The following is a 24,238-nucleotide window of genomic DNA, read 5'->3' as shown; positions in this document are numbered from 1 at the left end:
GTGCCGGGCCTGTGAGGCCGAACGCCTGGTCCTGGCGCTCCTTCTGCTCCGTTTGACGCCGCTTCGGTGGCACAGCTCTTGGAGAGGTGCTGCCGATTGCTCTGCCCCTCGCTCCTGTGGCGAGCACGCCGGGGGGAGCCCGCTTTTAAGCCTAAATCTTGCTGCGCTGGGTTTGTGCCCCGGTATCGCCGTTCTCGAAGGATGTAGACGTCTAGAGATCCTTCTGGGACGGCATCGTGTTGTTATTGTACGTGCAGGAGGGTTTGCGTGGTCTGAGAATGAGAAAAGAGATTTTCTGATTTAGATGAGGGAAGGAAAAGTTGACTGTCTCCCCCTCCCTTAAATTTCCTCCTATGAAAGACCAAAACGCCTCTCCTGTACTAACTGTACTTTGTTTTGCCCTTTTTACAGAATCCTCCAAATCGTGGCTCTTCCTTTGGTTTCTCAGTATTTAATTTAATGAATGCTATCATGGGAAGTGGGATACTTGGCTTGTCCTACGCTATGGCCAACACAGGGATCATGGGGTTTAGGTAAGTTTTCAGTTTTTACGTATACTTATTTTTAAACTCAGCTTGTAGTTTTAAACGGAACAGAACTTGATTACTAAGACTCCTGTGCAAAAAATGAGGAAGAAATAAATAACTTGTGCTTTTCGGCATTGTTGAATAAGATCTTCCCTCTTTGGTTTAGTCATTCAGAGCTGGCCTAACATAAGTACTGCCCAGATGTTGCATTAAATTGCCACATGGTGGCAATTTCTTGGCCATTACTCCTAATAGATTGATATTTATGTTTCAAAGCTGCTGTCTCCTTCAGTTCCAGAAATGGGCCTCCTGGAGTGGGATGGCTACATATCTGAAAAATGTTGAATCAGCTTGTGCTTTGCACTTTTTCTGCTTGTTGTACATGCTAACCTATGGATAACAGGGCCAAAGTCACCAGAACTGTCACTTTTACCATTTTCTAAGCATTAGATTCACTTCATTAGAAGATACATATTTGTCTGTGTATATGTATACGCACAAATTCCCATGTTTATGTCCCGTTTGTAATTCATATGTCAGGCCTTTGTCCTGTGTAGTATGTGATATACTTTGGTGAACAATATAACAAACCGTGGAACTTAGCAAGTATTGGGAAGGTCAGAGACCATATGAACCATAGTCAGCAGATACAAGCCGTAAAATGAGGAAATCTGGTCTTGTGGTAGCTTACTTCTTGCAAAAGTAGCATTCTTAAAGATAGAAAGTGCATTGTAGTGTAAAAGTGCTGTAATTGTGAATATTCTGTGTTTTTTAGTATCTTGCTGCTGATCGTTGCCAGCCTTGCTGCTTACTCTGTATTTCTTCTGCTCAGTATGTGCACTCAGACTGGTAAGTGAAAAGGATTTATCTAACAGTGATCTCTGAAATAATTCCTCACCTGTATCACAAAGACATGACCCAGTATAATTATTACAATTAACAGCATGTTAACAGATAGCTGTGTCCGATTCCCTGATGTTGAAATATTTAACAACTTTAACAATTACTATTTGCCATTTAAAAATACGATTTTGAAACTTCTTATGAAAAGTCAATGCCACACTGACTGGTTTCTAGGTTTTCAGTTTTATTTTTATCAAAATGCTTCTCTCATCTTTCCAGAAAGATAAATCCTATATTTCTGTAGCAAAGTTATTTTGGTGCTGGCTGAACTGCACTACTTCAGTGTATACTGTTGCTTTCAGCGAAGGCTTAAGAGCAATAAAGTAGCAGACTTTCATTCTTCTACTTGTAATATATATTTTGTTTATGGTTTGAAATGGATACCTTTCAGGTTTTGTAATCATACTGGATTATCATAATTCTCATGGCGTTTTATAGATGCAGGTTTTTACAGCATTTTTGATACTGAATGAGAAGTCACATTGCAGTCCTTAGAAATTACACTGCTTTGAGAATGTTCAAACAGTAGATTCTAATATCTACAATCTAATCTGCTAACGTTTTAATTCTTGCTTCTTTTAATTGTTACTGAAACAACTGACTAGTTCCTTGAGTTCTCGTACACAAAGATCACGTTGTAGCAGGAAGTCTCCTTCTCTTTCAGTCACCTGGTTATTGTTTCTCTCTCCTCTGTTTTCCTCTTTTCAAAGGTGGTGGGAGAAAGCTTCCATTTCTTTCCTCATTGGCTTTGTTTTCTATAGCTAGCTTTGGTCTGTCAGCTGGTTGCTTCCTGATTCTTCTTAGATCTGCTGCTCCTGTCTTCACCTGTTGAGTGATCTGCTTCATACATTCTTAAAAAAATATTCTTCAGAGGTAGGGTTACTTTTATGGCTGATACTGCTGGCTGCTTGATGATTTGGGACTAAGTCTTTGGTAATTTTTTTCTCCTCTTGGAGCTCTGCTTAGTAGAAAGGAATCGGAACCTGAAATGAATAGCTAGAAAGATAGATAAGAAGCAAAAAAAGGGGGAACTGGAGGTATTTTTTTTATGATCTTTGTTTACGTCTTACTTGAGGCTGAAAAGTTCTGTATTATAAAGGCACAAAGTGGTATTATGTTGTTGTCTGGTAAAATAATAATTAAAGGGATCCTTGCAAAAGAATGACTGGTGAGAGGGGAAAACTAAGGATTTAAGCTTTTGAGTTAAGAAAATTTCAGTGTTGTGAACTTAGAGACCTAATATACAAGAATGGTTTAACTCCTCAGTTATTGTCCAAAGGCAACATTCCACCTCAAGAAAGCATTTTTTAAATACGCACAACTGAAAGCAAGGAATACCATTGAAATGGCAGGGTGAAGTATTTGTCTTGTCTGAAACTAGCACTTTACAGTTAATAATTAGTTATCACCTAATGTTGACAGGTAATACTAGCGCCAGAGCTATGTCTGGATAAGTTTGCTGGATTTATGGCCTTCTGTGTTTTGATTTTTTTTTTTGTAATTTTTTTAAAGTAAGATTTCTCTCAGATTATAATTACTCTAATTCCTGTAAACTATTGAAGTAATTAAATGTTAGATACCATTCCGAGTTTTTCCTTGGAATGTTGTCTTTGAAAAGTGAGAAATGTGACCTGTTATGCCTGACAAAGTAAAATCTGTGTACGTGTTTGCTTCCAAACTAGATAATTGAACATTTTTCTTCATAAAACCTACGTCCATTTGTGAACAATGTTATAGTATTAGGCTTAATCCATGGCAAGGAACTGGAAGGAAATTTTAGTAGTTTTATATTAAAAAATGAGCTAGAAAAATTTAAAGGGTGGAGAAGGAAAACCTTTGAAAGTGTTTGTAAACAATTCATTCAGGTATTCAAATCACAAAAGTAATCCTAGGAAAGAGTTGACCTATGAAATACCTTCTGAAAAGAAAGCTCTAATATTAATTCCATTTTAAACAGAGACCAGGATTTATTAAGCACAGGCATTTTAGTTGTAGTTTAAAAATAAAGAAGTGTCTTAAATTTTTAAATTATGTTGGTCTGGACTTTGACAAAATCAATGATTTGTGTAGACCAAAAGGCTTAGCAAAAGAAATATTCCCAAGCGTCAAGGGTTAGACTTGGATTAGTTTAGTCAATGTTTTCTCCTCGTGTTAATTCAGTACAACCTACGTTGTTTTGGGGTGTGGGCTGACAAAGGCTAAGCTTACTCTGTAAAGCAGAGGAATTGGGAATTTAAGTGGGATGTACTTTGAAATTTTGTGGCTTTTTTTCTTTTCATTTTAAGAGTTAGTCATAGTATTGCTCATACTATACTTGCCAATTTCACTTTGAAATTAAATAGATAATTTCCATTTAGTGTTAGTAACATAATAGAAATCAAGCCAATCAGGCAGAACTTGTTTATCTTTATATCAATTGTGCTTAATATTTTGTTTCATATATTCTTGAAATTACAAAAAGTAATGTGATTAAGTACTAAGGCTTCCCAGTGTTCACAGGACTAAATTGGTTACAGAAACAGAGTTACTATAGAAAATATTCTAAGGTTTCACATTGCTTGTTTGTAATTCTGTGGAAAATTTTGTTCTCTTTGTTAGTAACTCCTCATACGCGTGTGCTGTGTATTTGTTCCCACATGGTAAAAACAACTCTTTCGTAAATATGTTTAAAATTTTACTGATTTTTCTGATGCCATTGGAGATGGTCTTCGAAAATGCTATTTTTTTTTTTCTTGTGATCAACAACTTTATAAATACAAATCTAAGAAAAATACAGAGTAAAATCTAGTAAGACGTACTCCTTCTTTAATTATATCTGTATATAACTTACATAAGTGTAACGGCAAATGTAAGAGTTTAGTCCAGGTTTATGCTGGAGCTGACTGTGGCTCAATTTTGTCATTTCATTTATTTTTTCATAACATATTGGTGTAAGTAGTAGAGCAGAATGTGAAACATCGCCCTTGAGAAAATAATGTGAGAAAATTAATGAAGTTTGGGTTTGTTGCCCCCCACCCCTCTGGAGCATTGATCTGATTGTGTGCAGAACTTCAGTGAAATAAAAACATCTAAGCTTGGGCAGTTGGCAGTCTGAGGCTCCAGTCCCGTCATCTGATCCCTGCGAACCGCCTGTGTCTCCTATGTCTTGTTTCATTTACTTCAGTGGGACTTCACTCAGGTGTGAAGGTCTGCCCCCAGCAGCTCATATTGCAGGGCTGGGCCCTAAATTAAGATGTGACAGGAATAGAAGCAGTAGTGTACCAAGTAGAACCATGGGAGAGAAAGCAAGTGTTGTGACAATAAAATTAATGTGGTTTTGAGATTAATTTTACCCTTTGAGGCATTTACAACTGTGGACCATTTTATTATATACTGAGAAAGTAAGTGGTATTTCTCAGAAAACTTTCGTCTTTTTGATACCGCTTCAATTTCTAATAACAAAATACAGAGCAACAATGAAAGACTTCAATATGACTTCCTTCATTCTGAGAAGGGGTTGGTTTGAGTTACCAGCAATATTAGAAGTGAGTTGCAGCTAAAACTCAACAAAAGCGTACAAGAAACCACAGGCTGTTTTAACGCGATTATGTAAGTTAGGTGCAGGTAAGGGCAGGATTTTTGCTTTGGTGTGTTTTGTTCTGGTTTTTTTTAATAATAGATTTCAACCAAGAAAGATGTTTACCTTCAGCTTTCTTGAAAATAAATAGCGCCAAGTTTTTAAAAGCTGGCAAGATGGTGATTAATATTTATATTCGTAGAAAGATGAAAATGGATCCTCTGTTGTTGTCTTCATTTAAGAAACAAAAAAGTGTACCCTTTTAACAAGTAACATATGGGAATATCTTATATCTAATTGTTGAGGCTAATCTCAGAATTCTTCACCTGTAGTATCTCTTGCAAAGATCTTTGGGGGAAGGCAATTTGCCATTAATGTGTTGGGGTTTTTTTTATTTAAATAGTACTATTTTTAATATTAAATTGAGTTTCTGGAGAGTTTCTAAATGGTTGAGCATATAGCTGCATTTTGTAGCAGGAGTACAGGTGTATATAAAAGCTATTTTGTAAATAAAAAATACTGTAAAATACTCTTTTAATTTTGTCCTGAATTATGTTAATTTAAAAAGGGAAAAAAGGCAGAGCTAGAGCTTTCAAGTGATTTTAAAGTTAGAAATATTTTTGCTTTTTTTTCCATACTAACAGCTGTCACTTCTTATGAAGACCTTGGCCTGTTTGCTTTTGGATCAACTGGAAAGGTGAGTATTTATTTTTACCTGTGTATTTTTCTTCTTGGTTTCATGCTTCTGATATACAACTGTTCTTTGCATAGTAAAGAGATATAAATGAAATAAGTAGTACAATTACTGACGTTGTGGTATACTGAAAAGTCCGTTACCTCCTGAAGTTTTTCGCTACATTTTAGTTAGTGTGTCTGGTCTGTGGAAGCCCAAACTTTAGTTAACTGTAAGATAGACACTCCTTAAACGCAAGATTTTGCACTACTTTCCTGTCAGTGTGTTCATTTTTTAGTTGTATGTGCAAATACATGCTTACTGGCATTGTGGTCAAGTTGGCTCAGCAATCCATTTTAGGTTTGTTACAGTCCCATCGTACCTGTGCTGTAAACTGTTAAGAGACAGGTAAGTGATTTACTGTTGGTGTTCTAGCACTTAATAGAGATCCAAGATAAGCATTTGCCTTTCATGTAGTTTCCACAATAGGAACAAGTAAGAGTATGTTTAATGCATGTTAATTTTTTTCTTTTGTTTAATAAACTCTTCAGATAAATGTTTCTTACTTGTTGTTTTATCTCATGATTTAAAAAAACCCAAACAAACCAACAGCAAACTAACCATTTTTGCTGTAAGAGTAATCAACATGTAAGCTGTGCCTTTTTAGTAGCATGTGCTGAATCTTTTTCTCCTAATAGGCAATGTTGTCCAGTAATACTGGGTGCACAGGAAATACTGCTTGTGAATACTGCACATGTAATATTATGACTTCTATGCTCTGTGTTTCAGTTACACAATACTAAAAGCAGATTCTACCCCACAGAATTGCAATTTTAATGGTTTACTGAAACAATGTAAATTTTTTTTTAAAATGAGTTCTGCTAAATGGACTGGACTCTAATTTCTTCTGGTTTAATGTAACTGAGAATTAAATCTGAGCTATTAGGTGTTTGGAAGACTTCCATTAGCATTAATAAGCAGATGTGAGTGTAGTCTGTGAGGATCAATATTTATCGATCAAAGTTAAGATGTGATCAACTTCAATAGATAATAAACCTTGATATTAGCAAGGTATGAATTAAAGTTGTTTTTTACAGGAGCCGTTCTGTACACATTAACCACAAGCCATTAGATGCAGAAATCATAGAAATGTAGAGCTTAAGGAGATACTAAAACATAACTTAGTCTGTCTTTGCTCTGAAGCAGGGCTAAACATACATAAATGATTCTTGGCAGGCGTTTGTCTAATCTGTTATTTAAAAGATTAAATGAAGGCGATTTCACAGCTGCACTATGTAGTCAACATCAATAATTTTTTTTATTCTCCCTAATATACTTTTTCGTAATTTTCAGTTTAAATAATTTGTGCTAAAAATCATCCGGTCTTTTATTTTCAGTGTGCATGGAGAACACTGGAATATTTCTAGGTTAGGAAGCTGTTGTTTTGATAAAATAATTAACCAAAGTTCACCAAGCTTTCTTGATGAACTGACATTTTCTGGAACACTTATCTTTCTCTCTTGAAGTATCTTTGATATTTATACACCTTTCTTAAAACTTGCCTGCAAAATGGAACACAGTAAGCTGGCTGAGAACTTGACAGTGACAAGAATTGTAATTATTACCTATGTTTTAGATAGAACATGGCTAGTACTATGTCCCAAAACAAGATTTGCTGTTCCTGTGGGTGCTTCATGCTATTTATCTCAGACTGTTTTCTCTATTTGCAGTCTAATAACTCTATAAGTCGTATATTTGAGATCTACTTCCGGAGTGCATTGCTTATAACTGATCTTTTTGATTTTTAGACTTTTCTAGTTTACCACAACCATTCTGAATTCTAATCCTGTCCCTGAACGTTCCTCACTTCAGTCAGGCACAGGTGGCTTTTTTTTTTTTATTTCAAGTAGTACTTACTCTTCCCTCACCCAAGTCGTGAGGTAATGATACAGACAGATTGCTGTAGGACCTTGTTTGAACTGGCATCTTAGGTTGACAGTAAATGACTGGTTAACTGCTCTTGAAGTAGAGCAGTTATACAACCTTACAGTGATTTCCTGTCAAACATATTTTTCTGAGATTTGTGAGAATGGAGATTTTCTGCTACTGGAATATTGCTGATTCTCCCTTTCCAAAGGCATAAAGTATTTGTTTCCATCTATTGCAAATGCCAAGATACCATACTTTTTTTTTTTCTTTTTTTTTTTCCTTCTTCTCCCCTGGTGACTTTTGAATTGACTTTGAACTCGTTTAAAATCTGATATGATTTTCTAGCTGATCAACTAAAAAAATGGCAACTCTGCTTTCAGCCTTTTTTCAAAAGTACAAAGTTGTTTTTCTTCTCATAACTGTGGCTTAATTTTTTCAAAATTGATTTAATGGTAGCACTCACGTAGGAAGGCCCTGCTACATCAAGAAGAGCAGTGGGTAAAAAGAAAAACTGTACTGGATGATCGTACTGTTTTAGAACTGAATTGAAAAGAAAACACTGGGAAAACTTTAGACACTTTTAGGTTTTTGTCAGTTGGAAGTTAATTCTTTGGATTCAGACAAATATTTTAATAGCCTGTGATCATTTCAACTACCATATCAGTCCAGCATGATTAATCACAAATGCTAAAGAAAAGTCTGTCTTGTTTACAAGAATAATGACATTCATGACAGTTAAAAATATCCAGGTTTTTGGAGTGAGGAAGTAGCTTGCACAAATCTCTGCTGTCTGATTGTCTTCAGAGATAAATGATAATTTTCATTTGTACTCTCCTGATCATAATTAGAATGCGCTTACACGTTTTCAGTGATTTAAAAACCTCATCATCTGCAGAACAGGCTTCACTCCATAATTTCTCTTGTTTTGTCATCTCAGAATGAAAATGCAGTATTTTCAGGGAGATTTTTTTGCTTTTATATTCATTTTAGATTGTGTTGGTTTCCATGTGTTAAACTCTGGAGAAGATGCCCTTCCTTTCAGTGCTAGTTATCACTTCTACATCTGGTCTGTTTAAGATGATACAGATGTGTTTTATGACTGCTGTAGACATACGATTTTAGTTAGCCTTACCCTTTCTAAAGAAATCAATTTTTTTTATAGGTCCTTGTTGCAACTACAATAATTATCCAGAATATTGGAGGTAAGAAACTTCATGTGCTCAATATTAACCAAGTTGAGTATAACCTCTACAGTCTACAAAGCTCCACAAACACCAAAAGCAATAACTAAATGGAAGTGTTCTTAAGAGACTGATTAAAAGGACAGAAAACTTAAAGAAAGTGCTTATGTGATCATGCTAACTGGACATGCCGTTGTCATGGGGTAGATGGGGGGATTTACAGGGGTTGGATTGTATGCCTGATACTGCATCACAGGTTGTGGAGCACATCCATTATAGCTGGCATTGCTAATTGGAAGGGGCTGAGAAAGCATAATCTCCTCTCCGTCATTCCATACATTTGCATCTAGTAGCTACATTTTATCATATCATGTGTTTTAGTTTTTGCTGTTGGAGCTTGCTTATGCCTTTTAGTGATTTGTGTAACAACTGAATGTTTACTTAGCCTGAAGTTTCATATGTTCTTTATTAATTGTAGCTTTTTTTGTTGTTCTTAGTTCAATACCTTGGTTTTTGGGGAGGTTGTTTAGTTTGCTGACTTTCATCATGTGGGCTGATAATCTATGTTGTCATATGCTGGGCTGCCCAGTTACGTTATTCTTGTTTTGCCTTCCTTATTAGTGTATAACATAATAAAATAACACTAGCTGTCTTTGTATTAAAAAAAAATGCCTAAGCCTTTAAACTCTTACTATGTTCACATACTAGACAGTTACTAAGTAGTAGTGCCCTTAGAAATTAATTGTCTGAAAGTAGACAGTGTTTAACAGAACAATTTTAAATATTTTTGGCTGTAAATGTTTTGGATACTTTGTTTTAGATGAGGGAATTACGTGAAAGCTCCCTTCTCTCTGTCCCCTACCCTCAAGAAGACACACATGTTCACATACATTGACAGAAGGAAACAGCATTCCAGCACTGTTCTTTCCTTCAGGATTACCTGTCAAGTTCAGACAATTCAGTGATTGCTGGTTTTTGTCACTATGTAGAGACCTAGAACTAGACCAAGTAACTGCTTTTATGATGAAATTGGAATCTTTTCTTATACTAAAAGCTCCAATAATAGAAACTGCCTAATTGAAATGGCTATAAAACCCCAAGCATTTGTTTAAGGCAGGAGTGAACATATTAATTCCAAGATTAAGGATTATTTATTCATACAGGTTTTTAGAGGATGTTCTGTAGCAATGAACAAATTTTTTAATTTCCTTTCCTGTTTGAGTGGACCTCTAAATAAACAGTACTAGAGAAGGAGGGATACACACAGTACAGGTTCTGGAGATTCTGGGTTTGTGTACAGGTCTCTGTGGTCAAAGGAAATATGACTGTTATTTCTTCTTCATAGCAGTTCATAATCTTCTCTGTGTCATTTTTAATAAAATTCAGCTCAGTAACTCTAGAGCCCCAAACTATTGCATGCTGGATATTATCAAACTACTTAGTCTTCTGCCAACAATTTGGGCCTGGTTTGCCAACCAGTGGTTTTCTGTTTAACTAGTTAAAAAGTAAGTTTTTGCAAGCTGAAACTCTTCTTTCGAATATTTTTAGTGACCTCATTTTGATGGAAGCTTTCAAAACTATGTTTTGGATCTTCTGGTTCCAAGGGCAATATCTTTCATGTAAGAGCATGGTAGTAGTTCATGTATCTGATACGTTTGCTTGCAAAGATCACATAGTTTCAAATGCACTGAAAAGAGAAAGCTGACTTTCCTTCTCTGAGTCAGTAACACCAACACACGCCCCAAACTGTGAGGAAGGGTGATTTGTCGAAACCTGGATTGAAAGTTGGGCCTCCTTGGCACCTTCTGCCGTGCAGAAGATGTATTGTGTTGTCATTGCAAGGAGCTAGCACAGCTTCTGTTTAGTATTTAGATTTCTGTTTGGGAGCAGAGCTCCCAGCTGCGTTATTTCGCTCCTTAACAACTGCCTTTGGCAGAGTCCTGATGCTGCAGTCCAAGTCAGCAGAGCAGCACTGTGTCAGGAATCATCTTTGAAGATGATTATACTGGAGGTTAACAGGCTTTAAAAAAAAAAAAAAAAAGGAGGGATGAAGAGTTCATTTCATCTCTCACTGAGCCTTGACTCTTGAAGAAATGCAGAGAAAGAAAGGAATTTTTCTTGTCTTTCTGGTCCTTCTGCAGATTTTAAATGGGGGTGGTCAAACTGTGGAGCGTAGTTTGTCCTGAATGGGAGCCGTGCCTGAATTAAGTGTAAAACTTAGGTTCTGCCCTTAGTGCACTTTGGTAGGTGTTCCCCTCTTCTTGTTTTTCTGTACCTTTGAAGGAACCAGAAGTACCATGCCTGATGGGCAGACATCCAGGCTCTATCAACGTTTTTAATTTCAGAGTAAGGCTAAAAAGAAAATTGTTTCCTGTTACTTCTTCCATCATCAGACCTGGGTATGTCACATCATATGGTGTCTTATTTCAAATGTGATTGGAGAGCATGAGATAATGAATGATGGTTTGTGATTAAAATAAGCAACTTTACTAGGGTTATTGTCACTGTCTGCATCTAGTCTGGGCTTTTTAAAGTTTGGTCTGATCACTTCTAAAAATAATTGCAGTGCGGAAGTGCTTTACATTCATTAGTGGTGGAGAGAGCTTTTTAGTAATCATTTTAATATAGTTATGCTTTCCAGTTTGTCATCTGTGCTTTTTTAAAAAGAAAGCTTAAAGTGCAAATTTGAACTTGACATCCTAATTGCATACAGTTATGGATTTGTGTAGGTAGGGGAGTTGATTTTTCTGCTAGCAAGATACACAAGGCGGGGGGGAAGAAAAGATTGTTGTACAGCAACAGGAACACACTGGTTGGTCAAATTTTAAACTTAAAAGGTTAAAGAAATATTGATTTCAAGTACATTGCTTGGGATTTTAACACGTATCTCTAATATAAGTGCTCAACTTTCCTGCAGATTTTTAATCATCTCTTGGAACACTTTGTGTTATGTTAATCCAGGTAACACAAATCAAGTACCAAAATCCATTTAAGTACAAAAGATTAACTAAGGATGCATCAGGATAATGCGTTAACTTTGCAATATCCAAATGTAAATTAAGGTCATCTTAAATACTGTGACTGAAAGACTTTATAGAACATATACAGATTCTTAGCTTAGAGTGGTTAAACTGAGGCTGTTTGCCTAGCTTTCCTTGTATCATATGTACTTGTTCTTGCACTATAGGTGTATGCTAATAAAGTGAAACCAAAACATTGAATGGGATGGCCAGTGCTACTAAGTTTTACATTGTTTTATTTTCCAGTATTTTGGCCCAATCCAGCAGCGCTTTAATCTAAGTAACTAGTGCTTAGTTACATGTGAACTGCCTTGTTCTTGAAAGAGCTTGTTACTGTGTGTATGGGGCTGCAAACTGGACACTAGAAAGGAAACTATCAAATTGCGTGCTACCAGGCTGTTACTTGGTTCATCCACTGCTCCCAACCCTTTCCTTTCACCCCAGGTCTTTAAGTGGAGCGATCTTCCAAATGTCCATTTCTTGCCTGCCATGCAGAAGAAGATCTTGAAGGATTTCAGATCTTATCATGTGCCCTCTAAGATGAAAGAGGGCCTCTGGGGAAGTTGCACACCTGGAGGTATAGAAGGAGCGAGGGAGACTGCTATCGAAAGCGCTAAGTTACATGGCCCTGCTGGCTCTTTATGTAATCCTTCCCAGGAGCGACTGGACTTGGACAGAGTCCCTGCTATTGTTTTAATAGTGTTGTGCTTCTAGGAAGTGATGGATGAGGCACAGTGGGCCAAAGCCATGGCTCGGCATCACGCAGCCCTTCCTCCTCTCCTGCCAGGGAAGCTCACAGAGCTTCCTAGATGCTTTCGGAAGGGGGAAAGGAAGAAGGAAATTTCTCCTCCTGGAATTGTCCTCTCTGCGAATGTGACTGAAAAGAAGGACGGTCTGCAGCTGTGTGTCCGAGAGAAAATCGGTAGGAATCTTAAAGCATATGTAATGAAGTTAGAGAAGGAATTATTTTAGCAAGGCTGGTGGAAAAATGGAGATGAACACAATAAAGCATTGCACAAGAGCAGCGCTCAGTCTGTTGCCAACACTAACAAATCTTCAGCATTGAGGTCTAGCAGGAAGTATGCGGAGAGTTTTACAGCATACTTCTCCGGGCTGCGGGCTGGTATCAGCTGAAGGTCACTGCTGTAGGGAGATACGGCCAGGCCCAGAGGGCCTGGTAGCTGTGATACACAGAGACATAAATTGAAACTGCTGGGAACACGAGTTTAATTATTTAAAATTTATTAGTAGAGCGATTAAGTGCAACAGTAGAACCTGCAGTACAGCCACGTAGCATAGGTGGTCTGTGTGAGGACTTTTTGCAACAGACTTTTTTTTTTTTTTTCCTGTTTCTTTTGATAGGCAGAGATAGACAGAGGAATTCTCGTGCTGCGGATCAGTGTGGGTAACTAGCCTGCCTTGGCTTGTACCCAAGTGATCATTGCAGTCCTTCTTTGGAACTAAGCTTTCCAGACAGGTATCTTAATTTTACAAAGAATTATTTGCTTTCTAGTATAAATACGGTTTAATTAAGTGTAATTTCTGTAAACTGGTGCTTGAGGATTTTGTTTCAATATTCTGCAATTAACATGTCCTCAAAGGTACACGTTTTTCTTCTTTGTAAGAATAAGTAATGAGGGAAAAAGATTGTTCAGAATCCCTGGAGCACTGTTTTATCCTCGGGTCTGCCTGAATGCTATAGGCAGTAAATAGAAGCTACGGGATTAGTTCTGATGAGAGATTCAGTTCTTTAGCTGGATTTTATGGCCTGTTAATACAGTCAACATGACAGACAATACACAGAAACTCTCCTCTGAATGTACTGCCTGCTAAATACATATGTACGTGTGGATAGTTCATGCTTTTCAAGCTTCCCGAAGTAAATCGAGACAGAAGCATGTGTATGAAGAACAGCGAGAGGGTGCGGACAGTGTGGTGGGGGGAGCAGTGCCGCTGCCACCCCACTACCGTCCGCTGGCCTGGCTGGCCTGTGGGGGCTGCTGGCCGCCACCAGAACCTCTAGCCTTCCCCGGCTTTATTCTGCAACCCCCGCACTTTTTTGTGTGCGTGAGGTAAACAAGGAAATATTTCACTTTGGCATTTGCCAGGGCCGGGGAGGGGGATATAGGTATGCTTTCTGTGAGTCAGTACTTACAAATGCTGTGCTTGGATTGAAAAAAATACCTTGTTTTATAAAGTTAATTGGGCATTTTTGTTTTGCAAATTATTTTGTTGGGGTTTCTTTCTCCCCAGAGTTCATTGATTCTGAAATTTAGTTTTAAAAGTATTTACAAAATTTGTCTCCAATTTAAATGGAGCAACTATTTTTTGAGAATGGGGAGGTGGGTGGGAGTAACCACCTCTTTGTAATCAGAGTAAAATACTCTGCAAACTTTGGAAAAAAAAAAATGGTGCAAATCATGGAATAATAAAATACAGCTTGTTACATGCCGAGACCTGCATTGTTAATACCTTAAGAAATCACTGAGCTTCCTTTAAGTATGGGAAATCTAATTCTGTTTTCAAACAAACACGAATGTTTGTTTTTGCAGTGGCGTTTGCTTTTGACCTGCAACCCTAATTATCCTTACTGATTCAAAGTAAGGATTTTCAGTGCAGAGCTGCCTTAATTAGGGGCATGTTTGTCAGCTCCTGTACTAATTTAACAATTGATGCCCCATGCTCTTCTGTTTTTGTGTTGCAGTGAATGGTTGTTGGAAGGTTTGATACTGTAAAGAATATTAAGTCTGCTTTAAATAAAAACCCCAACAATAATCCCAACCTACAGCTCTACTTTAGAATGGAATATATGAAGACCTGTGTAGAACACATTTCAGTTTTATTAGCATTTAGCATAGCTATACAAATACAATTAAACTAATGAAGTTTTACCAAAATAAATCTGCTGCCCACGTGTTCCCTGTGCAATAAGAAGCACTTTTTTTTTAAGCTTGCCATAGATACATTCCAGAGGAATTCAGATAAAAGCTAAACACAGAAGGAAAGGGAAGCAGGGGAATGGAAGTTCATCAGGATGAGTGTCCATAATGTGAAGACTAGCAAAGAAGTTGACAACCTTTTTCTGTTCTCAGAACTTCTCCATATGAACAAGCATTACATCTGCTTTCACATGCTCTATTCTGCATCTGTATTTAAAAGCAAACAACTGAGCCCAACAAATTCTTTCTAAGTTTCCACTAAGAGGAAATATTAAGAACAATACATAAAGTAATTGGGAGACTTCTTAAAATCGAATATGAGGGGGATTCATTGTAAAATGAAAAGAGCATGCTCTTAAGGCCATATGATGTGAGGGCTTAAACAGTTGATGGTTTTCAATGGCATCCATGCATCATTCCTGGTGTTTGCACAATTCAGATTACTTTTGAGGAGCTCAATGCAATACTGAAGTACTCCCTATCTTGCTATTCCATTCTAATTCTTTGACAGGAAAAATGGGAGCTTGCCCAAAAGCCTCTCTAGTTTCACTTTCATTCTTGAAATCCTTCTCTGCTTTCCTTTTTAACTTTGTCACATTGTTTGGATGAGGACAGATTCAGTTTTAAACAACCTCCACACCAGCAAAGGAAGACACAAGCCCAAAGGGGTTTGTCACATGCAGTTGCTATGAAAGATGCAGCTTGGTTGGGCTGGAGCGTGCAGCGACTGGTAGTGTTTATTCTGCTATTTCTGTCTTTCAGCCTTTAATCTTTTCAGTATTTTGGGAAAAATAGGGATCTTACTGACTGAACTCTTTAAAGGATCAGAGTTACAAGCATTTTCATTTAGCTTAATGATCTATAGGCATTTGTGAGGAATCTCTCTCTTATCTGGTATTCCCCCAGGTGATTTGCTCTGTCTACTTGTCCTGACTCCCAAATCAGCACCCCTCTGAAGAGCCAGTGTGGCTGTATTGATAGAGTCTGTTTTCCCTCAGCCCCTTCTTTCCCCCATGTCTTCTCCTGTGTGAAGTCTGGAGGGTAGCTTGGTTCCATTTTTGCACAGTGCTTAATAACGTAAGACATCTTTATAGTGCTCTAATACGATCAGTTACAGTGGTAGGTTAGGAAGAACCAACCAGAAGAGTTAGTTTCAGTCCCTTCAATTAAATGATTTGAAGGGATTTATCACCAACCATTTTCTAAGGAATGAATAAATTACATGTTTACACCTAAGTTTAATGTACGTATTCTCTTGCATCGTTTCTGTGGACTTCAGCAGTTGATCTTTTTTTGGGTAGGATAATAAACAAAAGTTACACTTCTTTTTCTGGTAACCAGAAAGCCGCTCACATATTTGATTTTAAGATTGAGCTACCTCAGAAGAGGTGTTTTGGGGACTGTTTTAAAAGCATAACCTTGACTTCCCTTTTTTCCAGCAACTAATGTTTTTTCAGGTAGGGGCAGACATGCTCAGTGTCAAACGATACTGTAGCACAATAAGGACATTCTGAATAATGTGTACATGGTATGTATATTTATAGAGGGTCATATCTCATGGTGGCACTACAGGTTATAATAATGGAAGTGTAAAGCAAGTACCCTATTTTATATTTTTAAAAACATCTTTTTTTCTGTCAGAGAGCTAATACCAAGTTTTCAAAACATGGCAAAGTGATAAGTATTTTAAGAATGTAATTTTTAGCTGCTTTCAAGACAGTGGTAAGCCTGTTGAATAATAAAGTAGTAATATAATTTTGATTTCTGCTGAATACTGTTTTATGGCATTTCTGTGTCAAGGCCTGTTGAGAAGTTCAGACCTGCTTAGTTCTCCATCAAGTAGCTCTTGATTCATACTGAAAATTATTTAAAAAAACCATAATATATACAAATTCAGGACCTGAAGATTAGGAAGTGACTATATGAAGGTTGCTTATGTAGTTGTAGTTCAGCACTTGTTGCATATGCGTATTGCTAAAGCCTCAAACTACGTCATTGTACACCATTCGTTCTGCAGGAAACCTGTCTCATTTGGTGCTAAAGATAGATGTCTCAAGTTGCAAAGAGAAGGTGACATGAATAAAACATTCTTTTTTTGATTTAGGGGATGAGACTGGGTTGCAAGAGTAGTAAGTTCTGTGCTCTCACACTACGTGCGTGCAAGGGGGAGTGAACTCTGAAGGGAAAATTGCTTCTGACTTCTGCGATTTTTTTTTGAACGCTTGCCTTCTGAAGAGGAATGTATGTTTATTGTAATTTTTGTATGGATAAAAGGTGCCTTAGAAGTTAGCCTTTAAAACATTGAAATTATTTTCAAAAAGAGAGGAAGTCAGTATTTCAAAGTGGAATAAATCAAAGCACAAGGTATGCTTTTTGTTGTGTTCACTTGTGTCACAGTTTAGCCTTGTGACTGTGTAATCTCTTCCTTCCGTTATATATTAAGACTGCCAAGGATAGCTCATGTTTAATTTTTACAATGTAACTTGACATGGCTTCAGTCTTGGTGGGCGTCAGGGAAGTTAAGTAAAATTTGTTATTTGGAGCAAAGGATACATGACTTGTTGTCTGTTGTACTGTAAGCACTTTACTCCTACTTGAGATAAATTTTTCAAGTTGCTATGCCCTTTTTGAAGATGCTTCACTGTTACTTTCTGCTTTAAAAAACAAAGTTTTCTGCTTACTTTGTAGTGTGTTTCAGAGAGTTATACGGTGGTTAGCATCTCTTACTTCTTTCATGCTGAGTAAAGCTACAAGGAGCTGTTGCTCATGAGGAGAATTACAACTGTGTTTGTAAGTGAAGAAAAAGCAGGATTTGACTTTTTAAACTGTATTTAGCGTGGGCGTCCTGCTTAGGTTTATGTATGAGATTCATGTCTTATCTAAGCATCAGGATATAAACAGAATTATTTATTATTTATTTTCTTCATCTTCTAGAACAAACAAGAGAATTTAAACTGGGGGGAAAAAAAATCCTACTATGTGACATTGTTTCCCGTATGCCCAGAGAAAGGAAGAAAGATGCATACAAATGTTTAGCATGTGCAAGTTTCTTGGTGTATGATTGGTTCCCTACTTAGGAGTGGAATTCAGTGAAATAGGACTCCTCTTTTAAAAACAAAGACTAAGCACACAACAAAGGATAAGTGATCAAATGATTAGCCAGAGGCTAATAGGAATGCAAGGGAAGAGTGACAGATTGCATATTAGGAGAAATCTGATCTGGAAATTAATTTGAAGCTTTCTGCAGCTGAGGCTGCAAAAGAACTAATTTTGAAATCTTTCTGAAGGACATAAATACATGAGAATTCTGACTTGCTTGTGTATAAAGTATTGTATAATACAAGAAAGAAGGCTAATGGGTACAAAAAGTTGAATTATAATTTAGAGGAATCTTTCTTCTCCCTCTCTCCCCACTTAATTTTTTAAAAATCTGTCTTTGCTTAGGGTGAAATATGCATCCGCTTGTAGCTTAGTGTGAGAAATTGTGTTAATTTACTTACAAATTCTGGTAATTTAGAAATATGCATGCTGTAAGTTTCTCTGTGGTTGCATTTACATTCTGTTGTATGCAAGGAGGAGAGTAAAATCAGGACAGCAGATAAATACCTCACCAGACACAATCAACAGCTATATGTCAGCAGGAAAATACACTTGAATATTGGAAAAAACCAGAGCTTTTAATTATGAAGAAGTGAGTATTTCCTTATTTAGTGACCTACCAAATGGTTTTAATTTAACCTCGTGGTAGGTAGATGTCACTTTGTCTTAATAGAATTTGCTTTCTTTAGAGAGACTACATTAACTTTCTTCAAAATTTAACGTTAACTGCTGTAGTGCAGCAGTGTCTGAGTCCGCACTTTTTTTTAAGGTTCAAAACATTCCTTTAAAAAAAACCCACAAACTTATTAAAAAAATCAGCTTACGGAAGTTTGCTGGTTTACCTTTTTAAAATGCATGGTTTAGTTTTAAAGCATTAGTAAATACACTACAGTAAAATTCTCAAGAATTACTAAATACAGAACAGTAAAATTTGAATACAACGGATTAATTTTTGTCAAGCTTTAAATGTAACTAAAATTTTGTCAACACGTTACTAAAATTATTTGCTGCTGAAGGATGGAAATTAGTTTCATGTAGGCTTTGATATTCAGTTAAGCTGTTTGTAAAGCTTGATTTTTCTGAGTAATTCTCTGCTGGTTTTTGATTCATATAAATACTTGCTGCTTAGGTAAAAGAAAAAAGTGACACAAACAGTATGTGAAGGCATCAGGTTAGTGTAAGTTGTGATTTAAAGACCCTCTCATTTATGCCTTTGATCATTTTATATAGTAAAGGAGAAAAGTGAAGTAGCTTTTGGATTTATGTGTGTGCATCATTGCTTTCTTCTGAATAGAATTATGAACGCTTAATTTCAAGTCGACACTCCTATAAGTGTTGTAAGAAACTAGCAATTTCTCTTCTGATTTGCAGTTCCTGTATAGTTTTACATTTGATGGTGTTGTTGGGATCTTCTTGGTGGTGGGTTTAGCACGAGAAGTGGAGGTCTGTCACTGATAATCCTCTTATCTCTGACAGCTAAATCATGCTGTATATAAAAAACCTTTCAAGTCCTATTCTTGTCTTTTAAATTTCTGTCAGATATTTATTTAGTATAAAGGCAATTGAACAACAATAAAAACTGAGTCTTTAAAAAAAACTATTGTATTGATAGAAACAAATCTTATTATTTACTCTTGTCATTAACAATGTTTTATAAAGAGTAAAGAGCAAGGAGAAGTGCTGCAGCCTTGTGGTCTGCCTCTAGCCTGTAGGTCCATATTCCCAGGTAAAAGGTCAGGCCTATATTTTATATTATTTTGCCTTTTAGTCCTTTGGATTACGTTTTCCTTTTTTCAAGACTCACATCGTAACAGTCTCTTTGGAGGCATTAGCTAACATCAGTGCAATACTCAGGGATTTGCAGCTATTTTTAAAGGAAGTATATGAGAAAATAAATTCTGATTCTGGTGCCATGGTGTCTAATACATAGCTGAGATGTTCCAATACTAATTACTCTGGTTAAGCCATGCTAGTTGTTACAACCAGGGATGCTGGTATTCCTCTACTAAATCTGTTCTGCTTCTGTTTGCAGCTATGTCATCTTATCTTTTAATTGTTAAGTCTGAACTTCCTGGTGCTGTTGCGGGGTTCTTAAATGGAGACGAGAGTGGGTAAGGAAAAATGCTTCATACGTTCTATATTTGTCTTGAAGAAGAAAGTGGTTCAGGACTGCTGAAGGAGATGGGTACTGACACTTCCCTTTGATCTCACATGCTAAAAAAATTAGTTATTTACAGGAGTTCTTGGAATATGAAACATATTTGGCATGTGCAAGCCTTCTGCAGCACACACACAGAGCATGATTCTTTCCTCATAGCAATTTCCCATCAGACGACCTTAAAGTCAGTGGCAAAACTCCATCTACAGAAATCTCCCTTCTGTAAAAATTTAAAAGGGGAAGCAGGAGGGGACAGGAGAGAGAGGAGAAGAAACTTTTAAACTGCTGTCATGTTATCACTTCACATATTTCAAAACCACAGTACAAAAACCGGCAGACATTTAAATTTAAATATTTTGTTGTCTTGCTCCAGTAATGGGACTTGTCTTGGGAAAAATGCCAGGTTTCCAGACTTGGTTTATAATTCCTTGACTTGGCTCCCAGTAAAGAAATTGTTCTTCGCAATTGAGCTATAAAGCTGTATGTAAGGAGCGTGTCCCTCAGATTTCTATCAGAACTGTTGCAAGAAATCTGTGCCTATGCTAAGACAAACATTGCAGCTTCAGCACTGAAATACCTTGTTTGAGTTGTTCCAGTGCTGCTGTCATTCATAACATATATCATATGTAACACATATCTTGGACTGTGTTACAGCTGTTTTTCCAAACTGCAATTTTCAGACATTTCGAGCTCAAAACTTTCTCTGGTTTGAAATGTGGTGAAATTGTCTCAAGGCTCTGTGATGCTTATATTATTCCTGAATGTTGTGGGTGAATTTTAAGTTTGAAATTAGTTTTTTAAGAGTTACTTCATATTTTGTCATTTATAACTTTTCAATTTTATAATAAACATTTTTTGAAATGAAGTGTTGTGGTAATCTTGCTTTCTGTGTTTCTGCCCCCCCCGGCCCTTGCAATAATATGTTTTTAGTAAGGGGCTTTCCTTTTTTTTTCTTTTTTTTTTTATAAACTATTATGTTTTATGTGTATATGTCATTTTTAGTCTGCTAATGTATCTCTTCTAGCTGTGGTAGTCATCAGCTTTTCATTTGGGTGCTATCACTTTCTCCTTCAAGATCATACTTTTAACCCCACTCTTCATACATGGTGGCGTTGAGCCTGCTACTGTATCCGCTTCATGTGCGTTCCGGTCTGTCCCCAAATTTAGCTTATAACATAATTTACTACTGTTTTTAATTTTGTCAGCTCTGTTTATGCAAAGTGACTTTTCCCAAGATACACTTTTAAACAAACAGCTTATGAAAACTCATAATAGGTAGAATCTGAAGGTCCCGCATGCATGCATACTGTTCAAAGGATTGTTCTGTCTAAAAAAAGCAGTATAAACAACTTCTTTATTAAAGTACCTATTTGATAACACACCCACCAGCTTTGTTTATCAAGGTCCTAGCGCAGATCTTCTGGATGCGAACACTGGTGAACACACAGACAGGTTACAGCAGTTGAACTAGTTATTACAAATCATCTGAGCCATTGTAATTCTCAGTGCACCATCAGCACTGCCACCACCTATACTTCTTCCTTAGCTGAAACTACAATTTGAGATGGGAATCAAGTTCAATTTTGCATTTAGAAGGAGCTGGAATTGTCCATAGGAATACTAACCACAGCTCAGCTGATTGTCAGCCTGGGTCTCATCTTGTTTCTGCCTCTGTTACCGGGAGTTCTTCCATTGATAAATGTTTATTTGACTCCTCTATTCTTTGCCTAAGCAAATGAAATGTTTCAAATACAGTGGTCAAGCAGTATGCTAGGTACATGCACACAAGCTGACCTTCTCTGTACGCCCACATCTATATTTCATATATTTTGCCATATGAATTGCCATGGTAGACCATAATCTTTTGTTTCTGTGTATTTCTTCACAGATGTCAAGAGTAGTTTTTTACTAACAGAGTTTTTAAATTATAGGAAATTGTTCAACAAAAATAGGTAATCAAATATCAAGCCTAAGCAATTTATTTATGCAAAAGGCATAAATATCGACTAGTTTGATTAAACTTCTTTAAATGGACCACTTGTTTCCAGATGTTGTTGCACAACTGTTTTTGTTAAGTCATTACAGCATCTGATATGCTTTTGTTTGGGTGCAGAATTTAACTGTAGTTAGAATGTATCAAAAGTGTCAGTTAAACTATGTGTGAAAATATTTTATATGCATAAAGCCTCCCAAGCCATATATTTGGGAAAGCCATTTAAAGAATGTTTTGCGCATTGAATTATTTTTATAGATAAAGGTTAGCAGGTGTACATGTGTTTGAAAGGCTCAGAGCCAGTGTGTAATACATGTTCATATCTTTATTAAAAAACAAAAACATACAATATACTTGTTAATTACAAGTTGAGATGTTTCAGTCTGTCTGCATAACAAGAATTCCACATAGTTTTGATGATATGAACATAGTTTCAAATGAGGATCGTGTTAAAAAGTTGTAATTTGTGAGCCCTCTGTTAACATTTAATGACCCTGTCAGGAGGATATGATTGATGCAATTAAGTTGTCTTGCTTGTGTGTTATATAATTGATATGGACTGAGAGTAAAATCCTAATTTAGAACATATGAATCTCTTGTCCTTTTGCATTCAGGAATGAAATTAAAGCGATTTATAAATGTCTGCTTTTAGTTAAAATGTGGGGGAGGGGGGAGGAACATCTGCATGCCAAAGCATTCTCAGTAGAGTCAAGGATTTATATTCCATATTTCATATTTGGAATGTTTTTATCGTATAGGATTAAATTTGCAGATCAAACTGATTTTAAAGGCAATATGAAAACACTTATTCTGCCTTTGGAAAATAAGTGTATTTCTACAACAGTATTTTGAGGAAAAAATGGACACATTTTTTGATAACCAGTAAATGGTCCACTATTCAGGTTTTTGAGATCCTTTTTAAAGAAAAGAATTGGTAATCCAAAATTAAGCCATTTACAAAATTATTTTTTCTCCTTCCCATCACCTCATTGCAGTTTTCCTCTCTTTTCCTCTGTTCCCCACAAATGTTTTTTCATTTACCATAAAGTAACCAAAATAATTTTTTCTCTGTCCTGCTGAGCTTGTGAGCTATGATGGTAACTGTGGATTTGCTGCATGCTTAGAATCGGGAGACTTAAAATAGAGGTCCCACATGGACACAGTGCAGCATTCATTATACTTTTGCCTACTGCTATGATACTGTTCCTCCTAATCTGAACATCCACCATACTAGTAAGAAAGAAAAAGTTTCAAAATATGTGAACGCTAAATGATAACAACGTGAAGAATACTACAGCAGGGAGCTGATCTTGGCAAAGTTGCTCTCTCACTGTAGCAGTAGCAGACCTAGGCTAGTAATACTTTTTTTTTTTAAGAATTATGTATTTTGAGTAATTTTTAATATAGACATTGTCACTTAAGGGTTACTTTGATTTTGATATGGTGAAGATGCCCTCAACCTTGAAATTTCTCTGTTCATTTATATTACATATTTTTTCAAATGAGTGACACAAGTGGTTGTCCGTGATGTATGACAGTAGTTAAAATATGTATATGGTAATTTTTCTTTAACACAGGTGTTACGCTACTTTCCTTATGATAACTTGAGGTGCTGCCTGTTTATTAGCTGCTAACCATATCCTGGACTAAATAAACTTGAAGGTCAAAGGACAGGGTGTTTATTGGTAGTAAAGTCGGAGGCTGATGTACAAGATGTTTATCAGTACAGGATATGGTTATTACCAAGTTAGGGGGAGCCACCCTCAAGATGTTTCTGTTTCTTAACAGCTTACCCATCTGTACTTTCCTCAGTTTGGAGATGTGATTTTGATTCTTTGAATAGATTTTAAATCCATTAAGACTTCATATGCCTCTACAATGCTTTTTTTGTATGTATAGTTTTATGTTTAAACATTATAGCAGATTTAATTATTATAATTTCCATCCCTTCTGTCTTTTAATTCTTGTGTGGATGTATGCAAAGAATGAGTGATCGCTTTGTGCAAAGTTAAGATAAGAAAGTCCTCTTTATTGCTGTTCTTTCTTATATCACCTCTGGACAGCAAACATTGTTTCGAATTAACTGAAAGTTGATTTACTTGTTGTTTTCTTTTATTATTTGAATGCTGTAATGATAGGTGTAATGAAACTTGGGCAGAAGAGAAAGTTAGTATGTTTAGAAAACATAACTGAATATGCAACTGAAAATATAACAAATATGCAACTCAGTGTAATCCAATTCAAGATATATGTAGCATAC

At 36.4% G+C, this 24,238-nt stretch overlaps 1 protein-coding gene across 1 annotated transcript in view; it reads left to right on the top strand.

The window, feature by feature from the left end:
• The window catches only part of SLC38A6 (solute carrier family 38, member 6), a 40,936-nt gene that overhangs the window by 1,218 nt on the left and 15,480 nt on the right, over positions 1-24,238 (top strand). Inside the window, exons 2-6 of the mRNA XM_010584188.1 lie at positions 412-533; positions 1,303-1,376; positions 5,631-5,683; positions 8,751-8,790; positions 19,860-19,938. Of these exons, the coding sequence (XP_010582490.1) occupies positions 412-533; positions 1,303-1,376; positions 5,631-5,683; positions 8,751-8,790; positions 19,860-19,938 (368 nt within the window). The remainder of the gene's footprint in view (positions 1-411; positions 534-1,302; positions 1,377-5,630; positions 5,684-8,750; positions 8,791-19,859; positions 19,939-24,238) is intronic.

The sequence above is a fragment of the Haliaeetus leucocephalus genome, unplaced genomic scaffold (assembly GCF_000737465.1).
Source record: "Haliaeetus leucocephalus isolate CR32 unplaced genomic scaffold, Haliaeetus_leucocephalus-4.0 Scaffold944, whole genome shotgun sequence".
NCBI lineage: Eukaryota > Metazoa > Chordata > Aves > Accipitriformes > Accipitridae > Haliaeetus > Haliaeetus leucocephalus.
This window is presented reverse-complemented; position numbering and strand designations above follow the sequence as displayed.